At 41.0% G+C, this 27,120-nt stretch overlaps 1 protein-coding gene across 1 annotated transcript in view; it reads right to left on the bottom strand.

The window, feature by feature from the left end:
• Positions 1-27,120, bottom strand: part of atg7 (ATG7 autophagy related 7 homolog (S. cerevisiae)) — a 59,396-nt gene that overhangs the window by 31,211 nt on the left and 1,065 nt on the right. The window contains exons 2-16 of the mRNA XM_077725607.1: positions 26,052-26,220; positions 23,113-23,167; positions 19,107-19,224; positions 18,956-19,033; positions 18,755-18,871; positions 15,695-15,841; positions 14,415-14,503; positions 12,804-12,925; positions 11,263-11,353; positions 10,172-10,316; positions 9,927-10,085; positions 7,849-8,043; positions 5,399-5,623; positions 1,719-1,834; positions 1,064-1,139 (exon numbers count right to left, since the gene is read on the bottom strand). Of these exons, the coding sequence (XP_077581733.1) occupies positions 1,064-1,139; positions 1,719-1,834; positions 5,399-5,623; positions 7,849-8,043; positions 9,927-10,085; positions 10,172-10,316; positions 11,263-11,353; positions 12,804-12,925; positions 14,415-14,503; positions 15,695-15,841; positions 18,755-18,871; positions 18,956-19,033; positions 19,107-19,224; positions 23,113-23,167; positions 26,052-26,205 (1,887 nt within the window). The 5' untranslated portion in view covers positions 26,206-26,220. The remainder of the gene's footprint in view (positions 1-1,063; positions 1,140-1,718; positions 1,835-5,398; positions 5,624-7,848; positions 8,044-9,926; positions 10,086-10,171; positions 10,317-11,262; positions 11,354-12,803; positions 12,926-14,414; positions 14,504-15,694; positions 15,842-18,754; positions 18,872-18,955; positions 19,034-19,106; positions 19,225-23,112; positions 23,168-26,051; positions 26,221-27,120) is intronic.

The following is a 27,120-nucleotide window of genomic DNA, read 5'->3' as shown; positions in this document are numbered from 1 at the left end:
ATTTGCTAAGAACCTTAATTAAAAGATTAATCTCAATGTTTTCTTTGCTGGTGTAAATTTTCTGGAGTAGATTACATTTTCCTGTTATAACTACTTTTTTCTTGTCATTATAGTACTTACTGTTATAAATACCTTTTTTCTTCTGTCACGTACTGTTCTGTGTGTTTGGCTGTGAATAAATGCCCTTGTTATTCTAAATGTGTTTTGTTATCTGTAACGGAGCATATATGGCCCGCGGACCGAGATTGAAAAACATGTACACACACGACCGGGGGTGGGGCAACGCGTCGGGGCAACGTCCTTTGGCTGGATATCCGGTCACTTAACTAGTCGTTCGGCTAACTCTACGTTCGGCCAGATGCCTCCTCGGCGAGTTGGCCCTCGCCCAGACGTCAGTCGGCTAAACATCTTTTGGGCAACTCGACCGGCCACGGCAACTGAGACAGCGCGTTTTCAGTCGGTGCGCCCTATAGGTGTAAAATACAGTATGCACTGTTGGGACGTTTCTTTGTTTTCTATTATGTCTATGGATGAGGATTAGGGCCACTGAATAAAAAGACATCCGACTCAGAATTGTGACACTAAGGTCTTTTTATTCTACTATATTCCTTTTTTGACTGTTAGGCAAGTATGAGTGCCATGAAACGTGCCTCTTACACAATTGTAATATTATTATCAACTATAATTATATATTATGTCATGTTAAAGTGCTAATCTTTACACTTTTGTTTCTACAGTTTTAGATTTAATAATGTCACTAGAAATGGTTTTATTTTTTATTATAAAGGAAATGTTTTTTTTAATTCTTACAATGTAATAATTTTAAAAAAAATCTGTATCTTGTTGTACTGTCTCAATTGAGAAATAACTTAGAAATCATCTTGGGACCTGACACTACCGGTGAAGTGAATTGTAGGCTTCTGTGTTTTAAGTTTAGGTATTTTCTCAGTCTGTGTCAATGTTGTCCGAGTTTTCAATTTGAAGTTGCATTGAATCATCATTGAAAAGATGGATGCATTTAGTGTTGATTTGGGAAGATGTTGGAACAACAAGTCCTTAGTACCTGATGAGGAACAAGGCCGAGTGAGGTGGGAGGTTCATTCATTCGGTCATCGCTGCTGCTAGCCACTGCATAGCCGCTGCAAAATAATAATAATAATAATAAATGAATAGGTTGAAAATAGGTGACATCCATCAATCTCATACAAATGCCACATTTAGACGATATAGTTAAAATAAGAATAAAATCTGTATCAAATAAAAGTGCTTTGACTGAGAAAAGCTGTAATTAACAAAGTCTTCAACAGGTAAAACCCAGAGAGGTGACAAAGTTTGGATTTATAATGAATAACCATGGCGACAAGGCAAAAATAAACCTTAGTGGTTGAGCGAAGGACTTCAAAGCTTTTTATCCAAGATGTGTGTGGCATCGTGTGAGAAAAGGCTAGCTTAATCGAGGGTAAAAAGAATGTTTGCATCAATGTGCCAAATTTGTCTCACAAAAGCATTATCTTGGGTCAACCTTAGTTTTGCCACTCCAATCACTTTACTTTAAGCCTAAATTAATCATTGATTCCTCATTAATCATGAATTTACCCTGTAAAGACTATCAAACACAAAAACAAAACTTGTGTCTGTGTCCAAATAATTATGGACCCAAATGCATCACTGTCATCATTTTCAACTCAGGATAGTGTTGCTATGGTAACTCTACTCACCCTTCACTGTGCTGCAGTATGGACACCATCATCTCCACAGCAAGTGCACCAGCAATCATGGCCAGGCCCGGTCGGCTTACAGTACATTGCTGGTCTAGAGTTCGATCCCTGGTTGACTGTTTACAAAAACAATAATACTGGTTAACCATACAGCTTGTTTCCATGATGTTTGACATAACAGTACTGACATCCTTCACCATTTTGTGACTTCAGTAAATTTTATGTTAAGTATCCAAATAAAAAATGTTTAAAAAAAATAATAATTAATTTCACCCTGAAACTTGCAAACAGTGGACACGTCCCTGTCTTCCGCTTGCCACTTAGAAAAAAAGGCAGAAGACAGGGGACTGTTTCTCAATTCAGCTTGGAAGAAGAAAAATGGCAGGCTGCGGGCAATCTCATTTTTTTCTGGAAATCAAGCTTTCTGAGCGGACTGGACGGCCAGGAGCCTCGGTGGGGGTGGATTTTTTTCTAACCAGCCTATCAAGCATGATTTTGGAATGTGGAAGGAAACCAGAGTAAACCCACGCACGCCCAGAGAGAACAAACACCAGACAGGAGAGCCAACCTGGATTCAAAACCAAAACCCCAGAAATGTGAGGTTGACGCGCTAACCACACAGCCGCCTTTAGGAATTCCGTGTGTACAAAATAAAGTATATAAATTCATCATCACAAAAACCTAAACATCAGGTAAAGGAGATTTAGATAGATGTGCTATTTTCCTTAATTAGGTTTTAACTCCATCAGCAAAACGAGTCCTGTAGTCACATTCACTAGATCAATCCCAAAATACAGAGTTACTGCACAGAATTATTCAACAAGTTGAATTTAATTTATTTGAATTTGATTGAATTTATTGAATTGAATTCAATTGAATTTAATTTTATTTAACAAGTATGAATATGTCATAAATAAATGTCATAAACGTGTCTGGCCTGGGAAGACGAACTTGTGGAGAAGCACTATACAATTGCGTCATACGCTGCTGAGGGTATGATGACTACTAGGCTTTTTGTCAAGTCAATGATGACGACAATGCCTATGTCTGATTTTCATTTTTCATTTTTCAACACATCTGAGGGTAAACCCCATTTTTCATAGAGGCCTTGTTGACTCTACAGGCAGAGAGGGTAAGGCAGGGAACATAAACAATGTCCATATGTAATCAGAAATCAAAAATAAAGTTGGCCATCATACAGTATATCAGGGTGAAAAGTGAATGTATTAATGATCTTGACAGACTTGAACATCTGTGGATACAACCTTGTACCAATCAATGCAATTTGTTCTTCTTGATAATTCATTATATTAAATGTCCCTTTTTCCAATTCAAATGAGGCAAAACAAGAAACAGAATTGCATTCCATTTAAGGTCTCATGCATTTTCTCATTGTTTGCTTTCTAGAAAGAATCCAAATACTCTGTCCAGTTATTCATAACAACTGCCCCCTTGAATAACCAAAATGTATTCACCGAACTGGAAAAAAAATAATCCATTAAAAAAAAAAAAAAACAATTGACAGCACATGGATGTGGAAGTGTAGCTCCAACGCTGTGATACACCATAAAATAGATTATTTTAGAATACAGAATTTGAAAAAGTGTCCAACATTTAGGAAAGGGATATTTGAATGTTTGCAGCAGAGCTGTTGAATGCCTACTCCCACTGAGTCTATACGAGATGACTCAAACGATTTTAATAATGACTCATATTGAAAGCGTGGGAGTAAAATACAAAAAGCTAGCCTCTGAGGGAAACAAAATAAGCAGAGTACTTAGAGAAAACCCACACAAGTCCGGGGAGAACATGAAAACTCCACAAGGTGAAGACACACCTGGGATCAACCCCTCGACCGAAGAAATGTGAGGCCAACGCACTAATCACTCGTACACCGTACCGCCATATGCACATACTATACCAGTGGTTCTTAACCTGGGTTCAATCGAACCCTAGAGGTCCGGTGAGTCGTATTCACAATAACAAGCCCCGCTTGACCATCACTGGCTCCAGATGATCACGTAACATTGCTTGGCCAATCAGTTCTGCGAGGAATTTATATATCTTGATTTTCAAAAGATTAATTAAATAAATAAATAAATAAATCATATTTTATTTTACACTAAGGTAGGGTTCGGTGAATGCACATATGAAACTGGTGGGGTTCGGTGTCGGCACATATGAAACTGGTGGGGTCCGATGAATGCACATATGAAACTGGTGGGGTCCAGTAGCTCCAACAAGGTTAAGAACCACTGTACTAGACATTACATATGCATATTTATGTATAAATACACATGCATATAGCTATGCATAGGTATACATACACATACATTTACTTACGAATGTCTCTAGGTACAACATTTTCAGGTTACGAAAGCTTTTTATTTTTTTTGCTCATGAGTGCTTCATAATACGGAAACAAGATTCAAGTAACGAAATCCCCTCCAAACCTCAATACAATTCCTATATCCTTTATTTTATTTTGAAATGGTCACGGATGCATTGATTCTTACTTTACAATCTCTACTGGACTCTCACTGGCGGTCTCACAACAACCACTATCCATGTTTCAAGATTCTCTCTTATTTACTTTTGACTGCTGTTCGTCGTCACAGAGTTCTGAGGGTGTTGTTTTATAGAGTTTCTACAAGTGAGGATAAAGCAGCTTCTGTTTTTTATCCTCATGCCTCCCAAGAAAATTACCAGTGCGAATTAAAAGAAATCGTCAGTGACGAGGAAGTTCACGAGTTGGTTAAGTAGCACGAAAGAAAAGTCTCAATGGGGGAGCTGAAAAAAATAGAATTTATGGAACACTCGGCAATATAGGAGGAATATAAAGAGAAGGCGGACGAGGAGGAAGTCTGAGCAACCAACCGCAAAATCAAATAAATGCCAGAAAAATTTCACAAACTTTGTCTTAGTAGAATAAAAAAACACCCAGATAAAGTGTTCATGAGTCGTGCGATCCTCCACTTTGATGACGTTTGTCTGTTGCTTTATAGAAACATTATTTAGAAAGGCAATTGTCTTTGGATAGGTCTTTTTCCCCCCAAAATGTTCAGCAACCTGCACTGCAGAAGGGCAACTTAAATCCAAACAGAAAAGAACCAGTAAAGAGAAATAAAAGTGAAAAATTAAACTCCAAAGAAATCATAAAATGTTAATGTCTGTTGTTGCTTGGTGCAAATGGTGTTGATTGAATTCTTAATTTTGTGTTTATTAGATGTGTGCTCATCTGCTCTCTCTCTCTCTGTTGCCGACCATTAGCTTCTTCTTTTAACACAGATTTTGCATGCTTGTTATTCATTTTAAGACATAAATAATTTTCCTATCGTCATCAGGGTTTAGTTGTTTGAGGACCGTGGACATTAGAGAATTTACATATGAAGTACTGCTCTACTTACGAAATGTTCAACTTACGATAACATGGAGAGCTCCCTGCTAGCCAATGGGAAAGCAACTCTAGCATGACAGTTTAAAAAAATACCGGAAACAAGCTTTTTTTTGTTGTAACCTGGATTGTTTTTCCTATCTTGAAGGTTTCCCATCCAAGCTTTTCGAAATCTTAATATATTATATATAGAACAATATGTAAGTAGAGGTACCACTGTATTTAAACAAATATATATCTTTAGTTTCAAAAAGGTACATATACAAAATGTGTGGAGAGTTCTTACATCTCCTGGTGCCACCACGTCATTGCAAAAGTAGCAGCCCAGCTTGTGTCCGGGAATGTTGGAGAACAGGGAGGATGACGAGCAGACTGGTGTCGAAGGGGAAGATGATGTGGATAAACAGGAGGTAGACGATTGGACATCACCAGAAGCATTTTGCCTAGGTTTCTTCAGGCCGTGGCGCATCACTACAAATGTGTCGAAGCCAAGAGCGGCATTGATCACAAGCTACAAAAAGAGAAAACCAAGAATGTGTGAAATAGACTTAATAGAAAGTTGTTTTTAGAGTTTAGCATGCATTCAACATGGATGAAAACATGAACTGGACCTTTTAATGACATCATTAAGTCAAGCCTTCATAAGCCATTATATGCATGTGCGCCCTGCATTTGTACATACGCTTTTTTAGTTTCACTTGGTGCCCTCAGAGTCTAAAATTTACAGGAAATTCCTATTGTATCCAAATGGTTGTGTCAATTAACAGCACCAAACTAAAGTTTTTTTTTTAATAGATTTCTGCACTTCTCTAACTTGGGCTTGCTGTGAAGTAGTACAAGTAGTGAAAAAGGACATTGAGACATAGATACTCTGGCATGGCAGCGGTAACGCCAACTCATGTATAAACATGTGGGTGATGTGATTTGTAAAGGACACTGGGCATGAAAAAAGGATAGACCACAGTCCAATATATGTCCTCCCCATGTATAATTCATCAAATTTTGCAGATTAATAACAGATTCATTTTACTTTCATTTTTAAAACATTCCAGCAAGTCCAAGGCAACTTTAGATGTTACCTTAATTAGCAGTCATCATCAATTTCTTTCATAGGCACTAAAGCAGGGGTGGCCAACCCGCGGCTCCGAGCCGCATGCGGCTCTTTGCCCGGTTTCATGCGGCTCTTACGTCCATATCAAAGTTTGTATTTGTGTTTTATTTTTATTTGCGTGTGCGCTTCGCTTGAGTTCAATACAGTATTTTCGTCCAATGCGCATGTGCTTGGGATGAAAATACCTCAAAGTTTCCCAGTAGGAGCAAGTTCATTTGAGTAAACGTTTTTAACAGAGTGGGAGAGCTCCCGTGAACCAGAAGCGACAATGAACGGCGTCGCGCACACAAAAAGTATCCCAAAGATCGAGCGTCGGCTGAAAAAGCCACACCCCCTGCGAGGCAGACCAATGGCGAGAGTGCTCAGCCGGGAGCAGCCAATAGGAGAGCGAGGTGTACACCCACGTGGTGGGCGCGCTAGTTAAAAGCCATTCATAATAAATGACAGCTCACAAGGAGCGAATGATTTTATGCCAGAAGTCCCACTAAGTAACATGCGTTGTAAAAGAAAAACGCTATTGTAAATTATTATATTTTTGTTTGTGGACTTGGTTGAACTGAGAGTTTGTCTGTGTGAGACAGTGCATCCAATGTTCATTGTTGATAATGACTGGCCTGTGCTGTTAGTACTGTAGGAGTCAATTTATGTCATTACTATGCTGGTGTGTGACATTTACAAAAAATCTGGCTGAGCAAAGGTATGTGTGTGATGTGGCTCTTTGCGGTAACACAGTAAAAAATGTGGCTCTTTGCGGTAACACAGTAAAAAATGTGGCTCTTTGCGGTAACACAGTAAAAAATGTGGCTCTTGGTCTCTGACTGGTTGGCCACCCCTGCACTAAAGTAACCGTATTGTTCTCAAGTGTATCATGCGTGAGATGGGTAAAAATGGAAAAGTGCCCTAGTTGAAGTGTCGTATGTGTATAGGGATTTAATTTGATTCAATCGCATTTCCAAGTTAAAGTGTTCTCGAAAGTGTATTTGCTGGTTTGTATTCACGCCAGCACAAAAAGGTGCACAGTATGGACTTTTTAGGTTTGATCCAGACGACTTCAGTGCAGGCTGTGTGAGGTCAACACTCACTCAGTGGCGTTGTGACTGTATGCGCGAATGGTTGTCTACCTCTTTGCCCTATGACTGAATGGGAACCAGTTTAGGGTGTTGCCCGCCTTTCGCCCAAAGTCAGCTGGGATATGCTTCAGCACCCCAGAACCCTGAACAGAATTAGTGGTGACAAGCAGAGAATCCCTCGGGACAAAATAATTCTGCTAATATAAGTTGTTGAAGGAAGCTATTATCAGAAATAGCATAGGGTATGTAAACAAAATAAAACCAAGGCATGTGGTACATCAATTAAGACAAGGGTGGGCAAACCAGTCCTCGAGGGCCGCTGTGGGTGCAGGTTTTTGTTCCAACCGAACCATAACCGACACTTTAACCAATGAGATTTCTGCAGAAAACACGAAGCACCTGACTGCAATCCACTGATTCCACTGGTAGGACACCAGATTGGTTAAAAGGTCTCCTCTTTATGGCTTGGAATGAAAACCTGCGCCCACTACAGCTCTTTGTGGAATAGTTTTCCCACCCCGACTTAAGACATTACAAACAATGCTCGAACCTTACCTTCCGCTTAGAACCCGCAATAACTGTAGGAAGCCAGCGGCTCTCCCTTGTGTCCATTAATAAGAAAACCACATCATGTTCCGAGATAAGCTTCTCCAGCTGTTCCACGTCTTTCTGGGTCTGGGCCAAAGTGGCTTCGGAGAAACTCACCGGGTGGCCTGGCATGGGAATACTCATGTTGAAGCCCTCTGCTTTCTGACAGGGTAAAAGATGGAAATGTGAGAGAGAGACAGATTCATCTGATTTTGTCCATCTGATGCATTTGTAATTCTACATTTTAGCCATTTATGACCGTGCTCGGACGTTTGGTCGCTGGTCTTTTGGTTGCCGGTCAAATGGTGACAGAAAGCTTACTGTTGAAGCCAGCTCTCAAAATCATATTCATGAGAGTGTTTAATATCTAAGTACTGTGTAATATCTAAGTACATTTGACCGGTGACCAAAAGACCAGTGACCAAAAGACCGGCGACCAAAAGACCAGCGACCAAACGTCCGGTCACATTTATGACAGTATGTAGTGAGGTATGGAGGGTAGAAATGTTACAATAACATGTTACATATAGGTACATAAAAATAAGTTTAATTTCAGAATTGATTTTTTATTTTTAATTTTTTTTTTGCACTATTAAAGGTGCCGGAGTACAGGACACACCCTATTTATTACATTATGAATCCACGAGATGATGCGATGTCATACCATTTTAACCAATATTGAATCATAACGAAGGTGCACTGTCGTCTTTAGAGAAAATGTATGTCTTTATGGTGTGCTTTGTAGTTTGGAATATACTGTACTTATTTCAATTATTTAATTACTTGAACATATATTTCACATTAATTTACTTCAAGTATTACAGAATGTACTCGCATATAAGCCGCCTGCGCGTCTAGGCCACATCCTGAAAAGTAAGCAGTGACCGGAACGCGAGTATTTTTCCCCTTTTCTGCATACTTTGTGCGTTTTTTCATGAATTTCATTCATAGATGTCAAAATACATTTTGTACGCGTTTTATCTGTTTATCCTTCCTCTCTTTTGAAATAAATGACCGTATTGGCCATATTTGCTTGCGTCATGACGGAACAGCGCCATTTTGTCATGACGTCATCGCGCCGTCAACTGGCAGTTTTTTTGCATGTTGTGTGTATCCTCGATTCAGTCACAAATTTTGTTGACTTTAAATTGATTTGATTGTCCGAAACCTGTGTATGTGTGTGTGTGTGATAAATATGCAAAAAATGAAAAATAAACAGGAATAATGAAAGGGGCAAATACTTTTTCACGGCACAGTAAGTGTTCGCTTTGTGGCGAGAAGACAAAAAGAGGTTTGAGGAAAGTCATTTCCAGGTAAGGCATGCTTCAGTACCCATTTGGGAAAGAGTGAAAAAGTGGGATTGCATTAATTCTGCTATGTATCTTCGCTGAGGTTAACGGAGTTTGACACAGGCTAATATAGATACAGCATATGCTGATTTAATTATGAGGCTTACTTATGTAAGGCTTTTAATTTTTTGCAGATCCAGATTCTTTTTTTTGTGTGTTTTCTAATATGCCTCTTTCAACATTTTGCATTTCCAAACCCTGCTATAACCAAAATAGCAATCAACAATGTGGCTTAAATTTTACTGTTATTCAGACAAAAAACAGGCACAATGTTATATGAGGGCCGCCCCAGTACTGAGCACACAATATTGTTGAAAATATGTGGGATGATCAACCATTAAACTGAATTCGAGAAATTTTGTATCGAAGTATGCTGGCACCATATCTCTATCCAGAACCAATCTCCCGTTATTTTCACAAAAGATTTACAGAATATTGATTCGTTGTTTTGTGTCAAGGCATCCAAATGTTTCCACTAGTATGAATTTGCTTTGATTCAAATTGCACATCTTCCATTGGACAAATTTTGAACTTCGATTAAACATAACTGTAATGTCTAAAATATTACTCTGTCGAGTATTTTTTTAATATCAAAATGAAGTTCCCGATCCAAACCAAAAATGTAATTATTAAAATGATAGAAATTGTCAGGGCTTTCTAAACCCTTTCATACCAATGTATATTTACTGCACTCACCACACCAGGGAATATTTTGGTGAGCCTGTCCACAGCGGCAACAGCTTTGGTCTTTCCTCCTCCAAGACAATCTTTAAATTCATAGAGAGGCTGCCGCACAGGATTGGAATAAGAGATCTTTGCATTGTCCACAAAGGTTATGTGTCTCACTCCCCATCCCTACACAAGGAAAAGTTAAATAAAATTGGTCTTTTAGTTATTTTGTTTCTTTCTTTAAAATTTGCTCCTATCTATTTGCAAATCACCATTAAGGTCCTGGCCACGTTGCAGCCCAGAGTTCCAGCCCCTAGTAAAAGACACTTCGTGCTGACCACCTTGTCCAGGTCCAGTGAAGGGACCAGTCTCCATCGCATCAATTTCAAATTAAGATCAACCGATGACTCAGCAAGCCTAAAAAATATATAGAAGTTGACAATAGCCAGCAAAATTGGCAAAGATAAATTTGTTTCTAGAACTTTTTATAAGACTATATGGAACCATTGTGGTGTTAAAGACATAAGCTAAGCATAGTTATTGAGTTTACATGGATTAGTTTAAACTATTTGCATGGGCATTACAAAACAAAATATTATTTACCTTGAAGCTTTAAAGTTCAACAAATACGAGTAAAAACTATTTTAGACAACCAGTTTCTGGAAAGTAGAGAAAAAAAATTCCACCATGTTTGTCATGATGCGAGTTTTAGATAAAACGGGTACACTTTTGACTGGCCATCATTTTCACAAAATATTGTTAGCATGCCATTTAGGGTAACTGACACAAAACTTATATACCCAGGGTAAATGAACCTTCAAACATCTAGTGGAACCTTGTTTAATACTATGTTCTGCTCAATACTAATGGAATTTGTAATTTGTATAGAGATGAAAATATTTTGTTATAAATGAATAATCTTTGTCAAATTAAGTGAGATAATAGAGTGTAACAAGTATACTAGAGTAATCCCTCAAATATCGCGGCTTCAACATTTTTCTGGGAGCACGCCGTGTCCTCCGCTTGCTACTAGGACTCAGCACTGAAGTTATTTTTTATTTTTTTATAATAGGGGTGACCATACTTCACAGAATTTCGTTTATCGCGGACATGTCTGGTCTACATTAACCGGGATAATCAAGGGATTACTGTAAAACAGAAGGCCTTGGCACAATTGTTGGCCCTGGTTCACTGCTCTTCTGGATTAAAGCAAGTCATCTTTTCATTTTTGTAGTCCACTAGTAAGTGGGCCATCATGCAGAGACCAGATTATGCGACTGTTACAACTACTCCTCATTGGTAGTGTTCTGTATTACACTAAGTGATCGAGTGTTTTGTTTTTTGCTTTGTTTAATTGCACTACCTTTTTGGGTCCATACATTCACTGAGATTGACCATTCGGGGTCCCATCACCCCCTTGGCATTCTTTTCCCAACCAACACTCTTTGGACACACTATGGAGACAGACAAAGATGAATGAAACAAGATTTACTTCTACATGACAAACAAAAATGTAGGAAGGTAAAAGCTGATGACACTTTTCATGGAGTCCCTCTGTGATGGGTGAGGGTTGTGTTTTTTTTAACAAACCCAAATACACTGGTACCTCTACGTAAAAACATCTTTACATACGAAATATTCAAGTTATGCAAATCTCAAAAATCCAATAATCATGTTGTAGTATTGTGAATTTGATGTAGAAAATGTCGGAAAAGTGTTGCTCTCCCATTGACTCTGGAACTCATTCTCCATGCATACTAAGAGGGGCAGCATCAGCAGTGAATCTCAGACTTCTCTCTCCCCAGCCACTTCAACCAGCTCTTCCAGGGGGACTGCAATGCCATCCCGGGCCAGGCAGGCATAGTCTCCCCAGCGTGTCCGAGGTCAGCCCCGTGGCTTCCTCTCAGCGAAACGTACCCGGAACACCTCAAAAGGGAGTCGTCCAGGGGGAATCCTGATCAGATGCCTAAGCCAACTCATCTGGCACGATCCGGAGGAGCAGCGGCTCTACTCCTAGCCCCTACCAGTTGGCCTCCTCTCAGTGAAACGTACCTGGAACACCTCAAAAGGGAGTCGTCCAGGGGGCATCCTGATCAGATGCCTAAGCCAACTCATCTGGCACGATCCGGAGGAGCAGGGGCTCTATTCCTAGCCCCTACCAGTTGACCAAGCTTCTCACCTAATTGCTAAAGGAGAGTCCGGACCTCCTGTGGACGAATCTCATTTCAGCCGCTTGGATCCTGGATCTCGTTCTTTCGGTCATGGCCCTCAGCTCGAAACCATAGTTGAGAGTGTAGATGGAGAGCTTTGCCTTTTGGTTCAGCTCCTTCTTCACCACGATGGACCGATGCAGAGACCGCATTGTTGCAGACGCTGCACGGATCGATCTGTCAACCTTCCACTCCATTCTTCCCTCACTTGTGAACAAGACCCCAAGATACTTAAACTACTCCACCTGGGGAAGGACCTGATCCCTGACCCGGAGAAGGAATGGCACTTGTTTCCGATTGAGGACCATGGTCTCAGATTTGGAGGTGCCGATTGTCATCCCGACCACTTCACACTTGTTGATCACGAGTTGTAGATCACGGCCAGATGAAGCCAACAGAACCACATCATCTACAAAAAGCAGGGATGCAATCCCCGAGGCCACCGAAATGGACCCCCTCTATGCGAAAGGTGCGCCAAGATATTCTGTCCATAAAAGTTAGGAACAGAAACAACAAATACATCTAAAATCAGACAAAATAGGGCCAGACCTTAAAAGGTCGAACTTAAACTGGACAGACATCATGTTATGCTTAAAGACAAAAAAGATGCAGTCCACCCCCAAAGGCAAACAGGAATGATGATTCATATCATTTAAGGAGAACGGAAATGCAAAGAAATGAAAGAAAATATTACCAGAGTCGAGCAGTAGTTCAGGCCATTTGACCTGAAAAATGACACAGTGTTGAATTGTGCGGATTCCCTGTTGTGTTCGATCCCTAAAACAGAGCACCTCCACCGTGTCCAACTTTGCGCCCCTAACAGAGAGAATGGTTGTCAAATTAATGTCTATACAATATCAAGACTGGAAAATATGCATATTTGAAATTTAACTGTAAATAAATTCTCACCAAGATATGATAGAAGCACACATTACTCCTTATAAGATACAGTGTGAGGTGCATAGTAGCAAACTGTAAATAAATTCTCACCAAGATATGATAGAAGCACACATTACTCCTTATAAGATACAGTGTGAGGTGCATAGTAGCATTCATATGGTAACATTGAAATGACTATTTAGTTGGAGGGACAGCACAAAAAAAGATTATTTTTTTGGAGTTAACTAAGAAAGAAAAAGTCTAAAAAACAACAAAAAACAACAGGTTTTGAACCATCTGCACAGGTGACAACAGAATACCTTGTTGGGTATTTGTTCAGCATAAAAGGTTCAATAACCTATTTTAAGGTAAATTACTAAATATGGTATTCCTTTTCAATCTAATAATAAACAGTATCTGAGTGAAAACAAACAATTTCTTGCCATAACATGGATATTACTGGGTAGGAAAAAGCAATACGTAACTTTATGAAACATGGTTTGAAGATCACTTCCATTATGTTACTAGGAAATAGCAATTTCTTCAAAAATATAGCCATGTGATCTGAGATCTACCTGAAACCATCTGATTTAAAGGATAATCGGTGACAGCTCATCTAAACTAAAGTTAACTAACTATGACAGGAAAAAGAAAGTGTTGAAATTTTAGTGTAAAAGTACTGAACACTACAAAAATGTATTAATTGCAGCAGTACAGTGGTACCTCGAGATGCGAGCTTAATTCGTTCCAAACTAAAATTATACAGATTTCGAAGGTGGGAGAGAGAAAGGCGGACAGAGAAAGGGGGCACGCATTTTGCACGGCAACACGCTTGTTTCATAACAAACAAATTTAAATGAACTTGGTTACAATACAGACACACTACAAAACACGTTTAATCTAACCTTAGACTAAACTTAATTCTAATTTTGTATTAAAGTTTGATACCTTTCTTCTCCCAGATTGGCTCTATTTGCCCCGCCTCCACCCTGACTTACACTATCGATGGGCTGTTTGCTTTTGTATTTTATTCAAAATATTCCGAAAAAGATGCACACAAATGTCCTCAAAATAGAATAACGTACGACCACTTGCCAGTGAGAAGTAATATATACTCCTGTGACAGGGGAAAAAAAACACTGAAAAATATGCATATTATACACGAAAGAGATGGGGCAAAAAAGACAGTACGGTAAAATCATACAGAGCCTCTAATGTCGTAGCCACCTGGCTTTCTCATTTTTCTCAAAATTTGTCTCGTATCTAGAAATAATTATTTGCTCGAAATTTTACTCATATCTCGAATTGCTCGTATGTCGAGGTACCACTGTGGCTGGTAAATGCAATTGAGGGATGGGATTTCTGTGCCAATACACGAGATGACTCACTCAGACGGACAAACAGATAGAGACAGATAACTGTTTACCGATGGCAAGCTATGAGGGCCAGTAGATTCCTCAAAGGCCATCCTGGATGCTGGGAGAGAGTACACGGGTCATATACACCCACGGTGACCTAGGGATAAACATAAATGATTTTCTGGCTCTTCAAATGTTATATGAACTACATCACTCATTCGTCAGAAAGGACCAACATCAACAGGTGACTTGAAGTGAAGGGGTTAAAGTTAAACTCCAGTTTGTCCTAATACTTTCGCAGAGATTCACCATTACACGTCAGTCATTAAAGGAGTATTTTGAGCGTTTATTGTTTGTCTTTTCTATGTTTTTACATTTTAAACTTAGATATCTTAACTGTATGATAAATAATAAGCATAACTAAATAATAATTAACATTTCTGTTCATCATTTGGAGTGCATGATGTTATCTTAACCTGAGTGACTAATTCAAAGTATCTTAAAGAAACCATGAATTTTTACTCTAGTAAAGTTAAATCTAATTCAGCACATGGATCAATATTTTCGAGATTTCTCGGCAGAGAATTAGGGAAGGGTGGAACACAGACACAAATGCTCTAACCAACGAATTTCACTTTTTGTTGGTTTGGCAGAGAGTCATAGGTTCAGAAACCCCGGTATTAAGGGCCTGGCAAGCTTGTGAAATATGCATAAACCACATTTACGCAGATTATATTTTCCCCCACAATTGAGGTGGTTTAGACATAGAATGGGGCAAAATACTCATTTTTATGAATCCCTGCAATGTGTGGACAAGACTTAAATTCTTCATTTGCTGCTTGTCAAAATGTTGTTACAGTAAAAAAAGGAGTAAGTGGCATTTATAAATAAAAGTGATAGCTAGAAAGTCATTAACCACTGCACCTCAAATGTGACCAAGAAGAGACCACATTGCGTTTACTTTACTGGTTGTATACCAGAACATTACTGGACTTTAGGACTTATCTGAAAGGGGCTATTACAATATAAAAAGATTCTCTTTAGTGTAGTTCTAGGGTACAAAAAGCTATCTCTGAAATTTCAGTTTCCACTGTGAGGAACATAATGAGAAAAGGAATGGACGACCATAGACAAAACTCATTTTAAGAAGTATTAATGTATTCTTGTTTTTAAAATATATATACAAGACAGTAACATTGGTGAATTAAACACTCCATGATTTATAAAAGAACATTAGGAGGAATGCCCAAACTTTTTCATACCACTGAAACATGTTAATTCAGGGCAGTTCTTGAAAGCAAATTTCTATATATTGCTGCTTATACTGAAAACAAAATGTGAAACAAACCTTTTGCACATCAGAAAAGAACGTCCCCCACTCTGCTAATGGTGCCAACTGAACGGTGTCATCTGAGTACTTCATGAGGAAATAAGGAAGTGCAGTGGTTCTGCCTTTGATACACAAGCCATCATAGGCCTCCTGCAAGGATGCAATCTGAGGCGGACACAATTAGAGGACATAAATAAATGAAATATATTTCAATTCATGGTGGCAAGTGCTAATGGACACCTTTTAAAACTACAGTGATATCCAACTTGAAAGGGCTGATCATAAATAGCTAATGATACTTTCATATACATCGTTAATCAAAGTATAATTAAATGTTAAGTATTAGTCCATCCATCAGAGCTACCAAGGGAATGTTGATATTCTATTGTAGGCATTAAACCAATGAGTTTTTAATGTAGGGCCAGACACCTGGATGAAATTTTTTATCCATCATTGATGGAACTTGCGGTATGATTTGTTAGCGCAATTCATAAAAAATAGACATCAATCCAGGGTATTTCAAGTTTCAACAAGTGAAATTCAAGGCTTGTAATACATTCTTAAGAACACATAAAGCAGAATTTAACGCCAGAAATATGGTAATTTATCAACAAATATCACTTTAAGAAATTGTAAACTCCTAAAATGTCAGAATCTCATCTCATTTACTGAACCAATTTATCCTCACTAGGGCTGCGGGAGAGTGCTGGAGCCTTTCCCATCTGATTGCAGGTCAGAGGGGGACGACACCCTGAATCGGTAGATCAAATTTCAAAAACACGAAAGACTGATGTTTCTCTCCCTCCTCGACCCGCAGAAGTTTCGGGAATACCAGAAAACGCTTCCACATGCAGCCTTCTTCATCTTAACGCAGAACCACGGAACACTTTTCGATCTGCATTGGGCGGTTAAGAACAAAACTGATTGTAATGTATGCCAAGGAAGTGTCCGTGTGCATCTGCGTCTGTCTGCGCGTGTCTGTCTGCGCGTGTCTGTCTGCGCGTGTCTGTCTGCGCGTGTCTGTCTGCGCGTGTCTGTCTGCGCGTGTCTGTCTGCGCGTGTCTGTCTGCGCGTGTCTGTCTGCGCGTGTCTGTCTGCGCGTGTCTGTCTGCGCGTGTCTGTCTGCGCGTGTCTGTCTGCGCGTGTCTGTCTGCGCGTGTCTGTCTGCGCGTGTCTGTCTGCGCGTGTCTGTCTGCGCGTGTCTGTCTGCGCGTGTCTGTCTGCGCGTGTCTGTCTGCGCGTGTCTGTCTGCGCGTGTCTGTCTGCGCGTGTCTGTCTGCGCGTGTCTGTCTGCGCGTGTCTGTCTGCGCGTGTCTGTCTGCGCGTGTCTGTCTGCGCGTGTCTGTCTGCGCGTGTCTGTCTGCGCGTGTCTGTCTGCGCGTGTCTGTCTGCGCGTGTCTGTCTGCGCGTGTCGTCTGCGCGTGTCGTCTGCGCGTGTCGTCTGCGCGTGTCTGTCTGCGCGTGTCTTCTGCGCGTGTCTGTCTGCGTGTCTGTGAGTGCGTTTGTGTTTCTGTATCTGTGTGTGTCTGTGTGTGTCTGTGTGTGTCTGTGTGTCTGTGTGTGTCTGTGTGTGTCTGTGTGTGTCTGTGTGTGTCGGTGTGTGTCGGTGTGTGTCGGTGTGTGTCGGTGTGTGTCGGTGTGTGTCTGTGTGTGTGTGTGTGTGTCTGTGTGTGTCTGTGTGCGTCTGTGTGCGTCTGTGTGCGTCTGTGTGCGTCTGTGTGCGTCTGTGTGCGTCTGTGTGCGTCTGTGTGCGTCTGTGTGCGTCTGTGTGCGTCTGTGTGCGTCTGTGTGCGTCGGTGTGCGTCGGTGTGCGTCGGTGTGCGTCGGTGTGCGTCGGTGTGCGTCGGTGTGCGTCGGTGTGCGTCGGTGTGCGTCGGTGTGCGTCGGTGTGCGTCGGTGTGCGTCGGTGTGCGTCGGTGTGCGTCGGTGTGCGTCTGTGTGCGTCTGTGTGCGTCTGTGTGCGTCTGTGTGCGTCTGTGTGCGTCTGTGTGCGTCTGTGTGCGTCTGTGTGCGTCTGTGTGCGTCTGTGTGCGTCTGTGTGCGTCTGTGTGCGTCTGTGTGCGTCTGTGTGCGTCTGTGTGCGTCTGTGTGCGTCTGTGTGCGTCTGTGTGCGTCTGTGTGCGTCTGTGTGCGTCTGTGTGCGTCTGTGTGCGTCTGTGTGCGTCTGTGTGCGTCTGTGTGCGTCTGTGTGCGTCTGTGTGCGTCTGTGTGCGTCTGTGTGCGTCTGTGTGCGTCTGTGTGCGTCTGTGTGCGTCTGTGTGCGTCTGTGTGCGTCTGTGTGTGTCTGTGTGTGTCTGTGTGTGTCTGTGTGTAACTGAAATCAAGCGTTTAAAATAATTTGTGACAAGTCCTTCACAATGCTTTGGAGGAATTTTGGCCCACTCTTCTGTGCAGAATTGTTTCAATTCTACAATATTAGCGGGTTTTCTAGCATGAACAACCCATTTCAGATCACACATCATTTCAATAGGATTTAAATCCAGACTTTGACTTAGCCACTTCAAAACCTGCTCTTTGTTTGTTTTGAGCAATTCAGAGGTAGACCTGGTGTGCTATGGATTGTTGCCAAGCTGCATGCTCCAAGAGCGCTGAAGTTTTAGCACACGAACTGAGGGCCGAACACAGCAGATTTCCTTCTTCCATCAATTAGAGCAAGTCGACCTGGTCCTGAGGATGCAAAACAGCCCCAGACCATCACACTGCCAACACCAACACACTTGGTATTGTGATCTGTTAAAGGAATGCTGTGCCATTTTTTTGCCAAATGCAATGGGCAGCACATCTTCCAAAACTTTCAACTTTTGACTCTTCAGTCTACAGAATGTTCTTCCAAGAGTGTGGAGGATCGTCAAGCTGTTTTTTTGGCAAAAATAAGATGAGCCTTAATATTCTTTTTGAACAACAATGGTTTTTGCCTTGGAACTCTGCCACGGATGCCAGCTTTGGCCAGTGTTTTTTTTTTTTTTATATTATAGATACTTTTTTCACGGCAGTGTATATATATGCGCACTAATTATGTCATATAGGTTGCGGTTGAGAGAGAGAGCAAGAGAGAGAAATAATATGAATTTTACTCACTTGTTTTCTTGTGAAAACTGTTTCTAGGAGAGAAGGTTTCTTTACAATTTCTATTCCATTTGGTAAGCAAAGTGCAGGGAAGCAGAACCAGTAGTAGAAATGGTACTTCTTCAAATCCTGGAGGAATTTGGGAAGAAATTGGACCGCTAAATAAAATTTGCATATGCAATGTTACACAATGCAGCAAAGTAATACACATACCGCAAAGGTTAGCAGAATAAATCTGCAAAGGATGCTTGGGTCTGTTAGTGCATCTCCGGACCGTATGGCATCCCAAAGCTACAAGACAACAGCCATTTAGGTTTTTCACAAAAGCAACTACATGCCGGACATTTGATTTATAGCATTTCACCTCCTTAGACTCTTTCTCCAGCAAACCTTTCTTGTCTGTGCTCTTAAAGGTATCCAGTGTGTTAGTGTTGTATAGTTTCCCAACAGCCTCACAGCAATGAGCCGGAGTGGACCCATTCCTGGAGTCAAAATATAATACATTAGAGGAAAAAAGCAAACAATTAGTCTAGTGCAGTGATTTTCAAACTTTTTTGGCCACCGCCCCCTTCACCGCCGGGCCAAAATGCCAACGCCCCCCTCTTTACCCCTTTCCAACGAACGAAGCTTAAATAAATAGAAGACAGGCGCCTCAGATATTATTCGCTAATTTCGTTTCTTTTAATAGACCAATGCGCAGTTCACCTCGAATCATAAAAATTGATAGCTGATGCATTAAGCCGGTCGCTGTGCGCATACGTCTGTGGTTAAGCGTTGCCGGCGCGCTATTGTGTGCTCCTCTGCGGCTGACTGGATGGTGGTGGTTTCCCCAGTCGCCTGCATCGACGATAAACTCGCGACAATTAGTGATATACGGCATATGCGCGCTGCTCGTGAGCGCTCGAGCAGACAACGTTTCTTGTTTCAATAAAGCTTGTTTTTTGTCGACTTTTTATTACAGACAATCAATTTTTCCGGTCTTTCTACAAACACCAACGTCACATTTTACTGTAATTGCTCCATCGCCCCCTTCACTATTTCAACGCCCCCCATTCGCCTGTTTATTCGTCAGCGCCCCCCTGAAAGTTCACACCGCCCCCCGGGGGGCGGTACCGCCCACTTTGAAAACCACTGGTCTAGTGGTTCTTCTGCCTGACTTGGTTGCAGGAAGTATGAATTCAGTTCCTATTCGGTGCTGCTGTCATTGGGAGCCTAGGGTGTTTCCATTTCATTGGGTGGCAACCCATTCTCGGTGTCCCCTGTCTGCAGTCAGTGATTGGCTGGAATTATGTCCAAGCACCCTCGGTTTAGAACCACGGTGTCTGCTGTAGTGTCACCGAAGCTTGTACTTTGAAACATTTCATGGAAATTCCACCATCAGCTCCAGGACCATGAAGTTGCCAGAGTCCGCTGAGCAAGCTCTATTTTTGGTTTTGGACCACAACGTCCGCCGTCCGACTATTACTTATTTATCATTACTATACATTATTATCCTGTTTGTTTGTTTGTTGTTGAGTCCATTTTGAGTTCTTTCTACTTTAATGTTTTTACAACTTTCCTTGTTCTGTTAGCCTGGCTTCTTTCGGATACTTCTTTTTTGGAACCATTCAGCCATGCCTACGCTGTCACACACATGGGACTAGCTGTTACAATACGCAGCAGAAGGAGCAACACCTCGGTGTCGCCGGAGATTCGGAGCTGTCACACCATTCCATCGTGGGATAAGATGGAAGAGCTATCGGCGCTTACCAGGAACGGAGTCGAGCTCCCCTACTCTGCTACTGCTGTCTTCGGCTCCAGACTACTGAGGAAATGTGCGGATTGGCTTGGAGGAGTGACTCTGTATGTTCTCTGCCTCTGTCGCAGTCTGTAGAGGTTCCCCATCTCCGTGGTTCGCCTATTTGAGTCTATCCGCTTTTGCTACCGAAACCAAAATGCCGCCGTTCAAGTGGCAGCCGATGTTGGTAGTTCCACCCACTCTTGCTCGTTTTGTGTTTTGCTCTGGTGATTCTTAATGATCCCATTGACTTTGATTTGCTTTGTACTTGGTGCTTTTGCTTTGTTGTTCTGCGGTCTTGCGACTGTACTGTCTAACTTATAACTACGCCTTTTCTTCCTTTATGAATATATGCTGCAAATATGAATTATATTCTTATTTAATCTTGCACCCTTTTGGACTATGGTGTATTAAAAGTTACTAGAATAGAATTTAATTTACACCTATTGGTTAAAATGTGCACTACACCTTTTGTACTCCACCTACTTCATTTGTATTAACGCCTCCCATTTTTATGACTTGTCTTATCTTTATTAAAACACCGTTGAAGAAGCTTTTCGGCGGGAAATAGCTTTGATGAGCTTGGAGAGTAGTCACACTCTCCGGCCTCTGAATTGTTGCATCCCCCCGCCTACGCAGACGCGGCCTTTATACTTCATTCCAGCTGCCTCAGTGTGTGTTCCTGTGTTCGAGTTTATTGAAGTGTTGGCCAGTAGCCCCAACAAATATAAATTCATCAAGGTGCTCTATCTACCGCCCATACCACATCACTCCTCCAACCCATGGACCAACAGGTGATTCCAAATTTTAAAAAATTGTACACCATGTATTTATTCAAGAAATGCTTCAATGTGACAGATGCCAACGAACTCATAATTCAGCAGGGAAAAAAGTTGTGCCCAGCTTCTGCTGAAAGAGACTTTGAAACAGCAGCTCCTGCTGCACATGATGAATCGTGCGTGGGTGATATGCCGCTTGGAAATTCCTTGGGGCTGGAGGTTGACGAGGCAGATGTGAATGACCTAATCGCCGAGCACCACGAAGAACTCATGACACAGGATGTAATCGACCTACAGAAGAGTGAACATTTGTTGCTAGAACTCAGTAGCGCTGAGGCGATGGAAGAGGCAGGGGGGCCCTGGCTACAAAAGATATCAAAGACATGCTCGCAAAGTGGCAAGGGTTTTCGGATTTTCTTGAAAAGAGGCACCTTGACAAGCTGGCAAGTGGTCACGCGTCATCGTATTGTGATGACATTTGTGCGCGTCATTTTCGAAACATTTTGAAGGGGAGGCAAAAACAAACAACTCTTGATACAATCTCAGTCTCGGAACGGATTACGATCGTCTGTCGAGGTACCACTCTATCCGTAGACAGGGTCCAGGAACATTGTCAGGGACCAATACCACCCTGTTCCAGCTGCTGCCCTCTGGCAGACGCTACAGGTCTCACAAAGCACGGAAGAATAGACTTAAGGACAGTTTTTTCCCAAAAGCCATCAGGACTCTGAAGATGAGTTAGCATGACACACAATCCCTACTGTGCAATAGCTTCAGGGTGTGCGATGACTCTTAGCAATATCTTAGAAATCTGTGCAATATTTTAGAATTTGTATACTTTTATACTTTTACTAATAATGTGCTTTTGATTCATACAGTATCTCAGAAATACCACTTGTGATGATTTTCCCTTTAAAGTAACACATTTGTACTCCTATTAAAACCATGAATATAGGTGAAACTTGGGAATCAGGAGGCGGCTTATGCGCGAGAAATTGTAAAATTCTGAAATTTCAAAGCAACTTTCTGGGTGTGGCCTATACGCACTGGCGGCTTATATGTGAGTGAATATAGTTATTTATTGATAATTTATTCAGATTTATGATTATTATTATTATTATCTATTTGTCTGTTTGTTGTATTTGTACTTGTATAATGACAATAAAAAGAATTAAATTCAATTCAGGTCTACAGTAATGTGGATTCTAAATCAGTCTGTTAAAGTAAAGTAGTTGAAAGGTGAAGCTCTCTAGTTACTAATCGGTCGATGTTAATACACGAGTTTTTGAAGATAGGCTGAGATGCTCGGTCACCAAGGATGGCCTCGGTGTAAAACCCACTGTTCCTACACATTGAGAGGTTACAGATTAAGTGACTTGGACAACTAATTATGATGCCTCCTAGAGGGATCCCGGTTTAGTTTCCTGGGCATGGTCACTGGGACGGAGCCTTGGAATAAACTATGTCACCTGGCTATATCGGGAAAACGATACAAAGGAACGATGTAAAGGGATAGTCCCTGAATAACTCAACAAAGTGGAATAAAATGGGATGGCAAAGTAAAGAGGGAAACCTGGGCTTTCCTACTGAAGCTGATGGGCCTGAGCCTACCACGCTTAAGAAGGATAAAATGGATGACATGGAGGATGGATTTAAATTGAGTCGTTCAAAGATAATAACTTCATTGCAAAATTGAGTATGGCAGGCAAGTTTCAGAATTGCATGATCTATCTTTTTAAATATGGGCCCCTGTTCTTCAGTTCAAATCTTGCCATCTGGCTGGCTTGGCAACAAAGACGAATATTTCTACTTACACATCAAAAGCACTGAACTCCAAAGTCAGACGGGTAGGCAAACCAACTGGATCACCTGTAAGAAATATAAATGACAGGTTGGAATTTCTAGACATTCTCGGGTCACGTTGTGAAAAATCATACAAACAGCCAAATACTAATTAATTACCCTATTTTAATGTATATGGCCTAAATGAGCACAGTCTGTTTTCAGGACACTATACAGTGTCATTCAAAGTTATGCTTTATCCAAGCCACAAGTGCATAAGTGACGCTTGCGTGCAAGGAGGTAATCACCTGTAAGTGACATTTAATTTATTAGCAATTCATTTCCATTTGATTTGAGGTTTTCACTGCCATGTAAGCATTGGTCGTTTGTGTATAAATATATTTTGTTGGCATGTATTTGCATTATTTGTGGGATACAAATTCAACCAGTACATTTCTGATTCTGCAATTATTTTCAATCATTCAGGCCAAATATTAATTGGTGTCAGCCTGATTCATAAAAAGAGGTAGAGTTGTGGTCAAAAGTTGACAAACATTTGTAAAGAACAAAATGTCATGGCTCTCTTGAGTTTCCAGTTATTTCTACAACTCTGATTTTTCTCCGATAGTGATTGGAACAGATATTTTTTTTGTCATAAAAAACATTCATGAAGTTTGGTTCTTTTATGACTTTATTATGGGTGAACAGAAAAAGGTGATCTAATCTGCTGAGTCAAAAACATACATACAGCAACACGAATTAGCAATTTTGGTGACTAAGAAAGTTGTGTCAGTGAAATGAGCTTCATAGCATGGCCTCTTAACTTCTTGTGAGTGATGAGTGACTACAGCTGGTGACTTCTCTGAGGCCATTTAAATAGGGCTCATTGGAAGGAAACGCCCACAAACTCTACAATGGGAAAGTCAAAGGATCTCCGCATGGATTTGAAAAAGCGAATCCTTGAATTGAACAAGTCCGGAAAGTCACTTGGAGCCATTTCAAAGCAGCTGCAGTCCCAAGAGCAGCAGTGCAAACAATTGTTTGTAAGTGTAAAGTGCATGGCACTGTTATGTCACTGCCAGGATTAGTTAGAAAACACAAGTTATCACCTGCTGCTGAGAGAAAATTGGTAAGGCGGGTGAAGTTTCAACCGACAATCACCAAAAAGTAGATCTGCCAAGAATTAGAAGCGGCAGGAACGCAGGTGCCAGTGTTCACAGTCAATCGTATTTTGCATCTCCATGGACTGAGAGACTGCCGTGGAAGAACGAAGCCTATCCCTGCTGACTTTGGGCCAGGAGCCTATCCCTGCTGACTTTGGGCCAGGGGTATCAGTGGCCAGCTGATCGTAGGGCAAAAGGAGATGGACAGCCATGCACACTCGGACCCATACCTAGGGGCAATTTTAGAGTGTCCAATCAGCCGACAATGCATCTTTTTGGGATGTGGGAGAGTACTCACAGAAAACCCACGCAGGCCCAGGGAGAATATGCAGATTCAACACATGCGGACCGACCTGGATTTGAACCCAGGACCCCAGAGCTGTGAGGCCGACGTGCGAACCGCTCATTCGTTGGGCCGCCCAATCATAGATATTAATCATTACATTTTATTATTACTAAATCTTTTATGTATTGTAGACATGCACTTGCTTAGGGCAGGTGTGATACTGGTGTGTGCCCATAGTGAGCAATGATGTTGTTGCTCACACTGGTACTCTGTGTGCTCAGGGAGGTTGTCTTTCTGCCCAGACAAACAAAAAATTTGAGGGAACATTCGCTGTATGTATATTTTTGACCCAGCAGACTTGATCACTTTTTCTGATCACCCATAATAAAGTCATAAAAGAACCAAACTTCATGAATGTTTTTTTGTGACAAAGTGTCTGTTCCAATTACTCTATCAGAGAAAAATCTGAGTTGTAGAAATAACTGGAAACTCAAGAGAGCCACGACAATGTTCTTCGAAGGTGAATGGAAACTTTTGACCACAACTGCAGGAGCAAAGAGTAAACCTTTTTTGGGTCTTCGATACTTGCCGCGCATTGAATCTTAACGCTAAAGCTAGTGCATTTTTGCAACTAATCTATCACACTTGATGTAGAGAACAATTACAGGAATATCTGAGGATATTGGAATAGATTTTTTTTAATTTGTTGTTATTCGCCATCTACTAACAGAGCAACTAATAAATATCTAGTGGTTATGATGTTGAATACTAAAAAGAGACATTCGGTACAATGCGGAATGCGAGAGGGAAGAGAGAGAGGGTGGGTCTTTTTGTACAGCAACGCCCTCGTAACATAACAAACTAATTTAAACAAACTTTGATTAAGATACAGACACACTAAAAAATAGGTTCAATCTAACCTTACACTAAACTCAATTATTATTTTGTTTAAAAAAATATTTTTACTTATCTGCTCTGGCTAATTTGCCCTCACCTCTTTGCCTTTCGGTTTTTAAAAGGAACCTATCAAGGGTTGTTTGCTTTTTCCTTCTCTTCAAAATATTCCGAAAATGACGCAAACAAATGTCCTCACAATAGGATAACGCATGACCGCTTGCCAACTTGTCCGGGTGCTTCTATTCCACAAAATCAGAAAAACCCTTGACACTTTGCTCAAGTCTTTGATTTCCTAGCGGGCCGGTCCCCTCTTCCACCTCCTCGTTATTAAGCTCCCGCACCAATCCCCCCATTGTTTGAAGGTAGCATTACACGAGATCTTTACATCCCATAAGCAGCCTCTCGCGTCACGGCCACCTGGCTGTTTTGTGTGCTCGTATCTCAAAAATTGTCTCGTATTTAAAGGCAAATAATTGTTCGGAATTTTAGTCGTATCTCAAATTCCGCGAATGTCGGCCACTCTTATGTCAAGGTATTACTGTACGGGGAACATAAGTTGACAGTTGTGTAACTGCACATTTTAATTCTCACATAGGTAAAAGCCCTCTGATAGCTTGCATCTCACCGTTGTAGTAGTACCCTTTGATACATTTGGGGCTTTCATCCAGTCTGTAGTCATCGAGTTTTTTCTGCGTGAGTTGATGCCAGAAGCCTGCCTCGAGCGCACTGCTGAAAGGCGCAAATTGCAGCTTGTGGTCTGCAGAACTGGTGGCCGCCATTAAGACACTAGACGGCTATGCAAAAACAGTTATAACGTTAGCATATCTTGATATTGACATAAAAAAATATTTGATAAATGACAGAATGCAAGGTTGTTTTATTCAATTTTGCTGATTGTAGTTTGAATTCATAAAAACTTTCCATTAGTACAATTTTTCTTTGATTACTCTGATAAGCTTTGGAATGTAGTCATCAATTTTTCAAATGAAAACAAGCGAAGGTAAGCAAGAAATGCGGATGAAATAATGACAATAATTGGCTGTCCATAGTTCCATTTTTCATTGCCCTTGCTATCATTAGTTTTGTGGATAAGTAGGAGGCTCATCTCTGCTGACTTTGAGGTGGGGGACACCTCAAGTAAGCATAAACCTGATTTTCCGCACTATAAGGCGCACTACATTAAAAGGCGCACCACAATGAATGATATATTTCATTATTTTCCATACATAAGAGGGGGGGAGAACAATAGGACAACGTCGGCGGGCCAAATTAAAAAGCCTAGCGGGCCGTATTCTATGATTTCCTTCATAGCTTTTTAGCTGTTTTTCTTTTCTCTATTCTGAAATAAATGACCGTATCAGCATTCGCTTGCGTCATGAAGTCACGGTGCACGCTTGGGCGCCATGTTTTTCAGGCCGACATCCTGTCACGTCATCGTGTAACGACGCCATCAAATTGAAGTTTTTGAAGTTGTGTTTTTATGCGCAAATAGTCCCTTTTGTTGTCCGACAAGTGGCTTATATGCGAGTAAATACGGTAACAATGGTGTTTTAAAACAAATGTCATTAATAAAAAATATTAGGATGGATGTACATTTCCACACACTCGAACTAGTGTATAGCCAATGTTACTAACCCACAGTTGTTTACAAACATGTAGGGAAGAAAACTGTGTTGTTGTTGTTTTTTTTTAAT

This window comes from Stigmatopora nigra, chromosome 10 (assembly GCF_051989575.1).
Source record: "Stigmatopora nigra isolate UIUO_SnigA chromosome 10, RoL_Snig_1.1, whole genome shotgun sequence".
NCBI lineage: Eukaryota > Metazoa > Chordata > Actinopteri > Syngnathiformes > Syngnathidae > Stigmatopora > Stigmatopora nigra.
The sequence above is the reverse complement of the archived record's forward strand: the minus strand, read 5'-3'. Positions and strand labels throughout refer to the sequence as shown.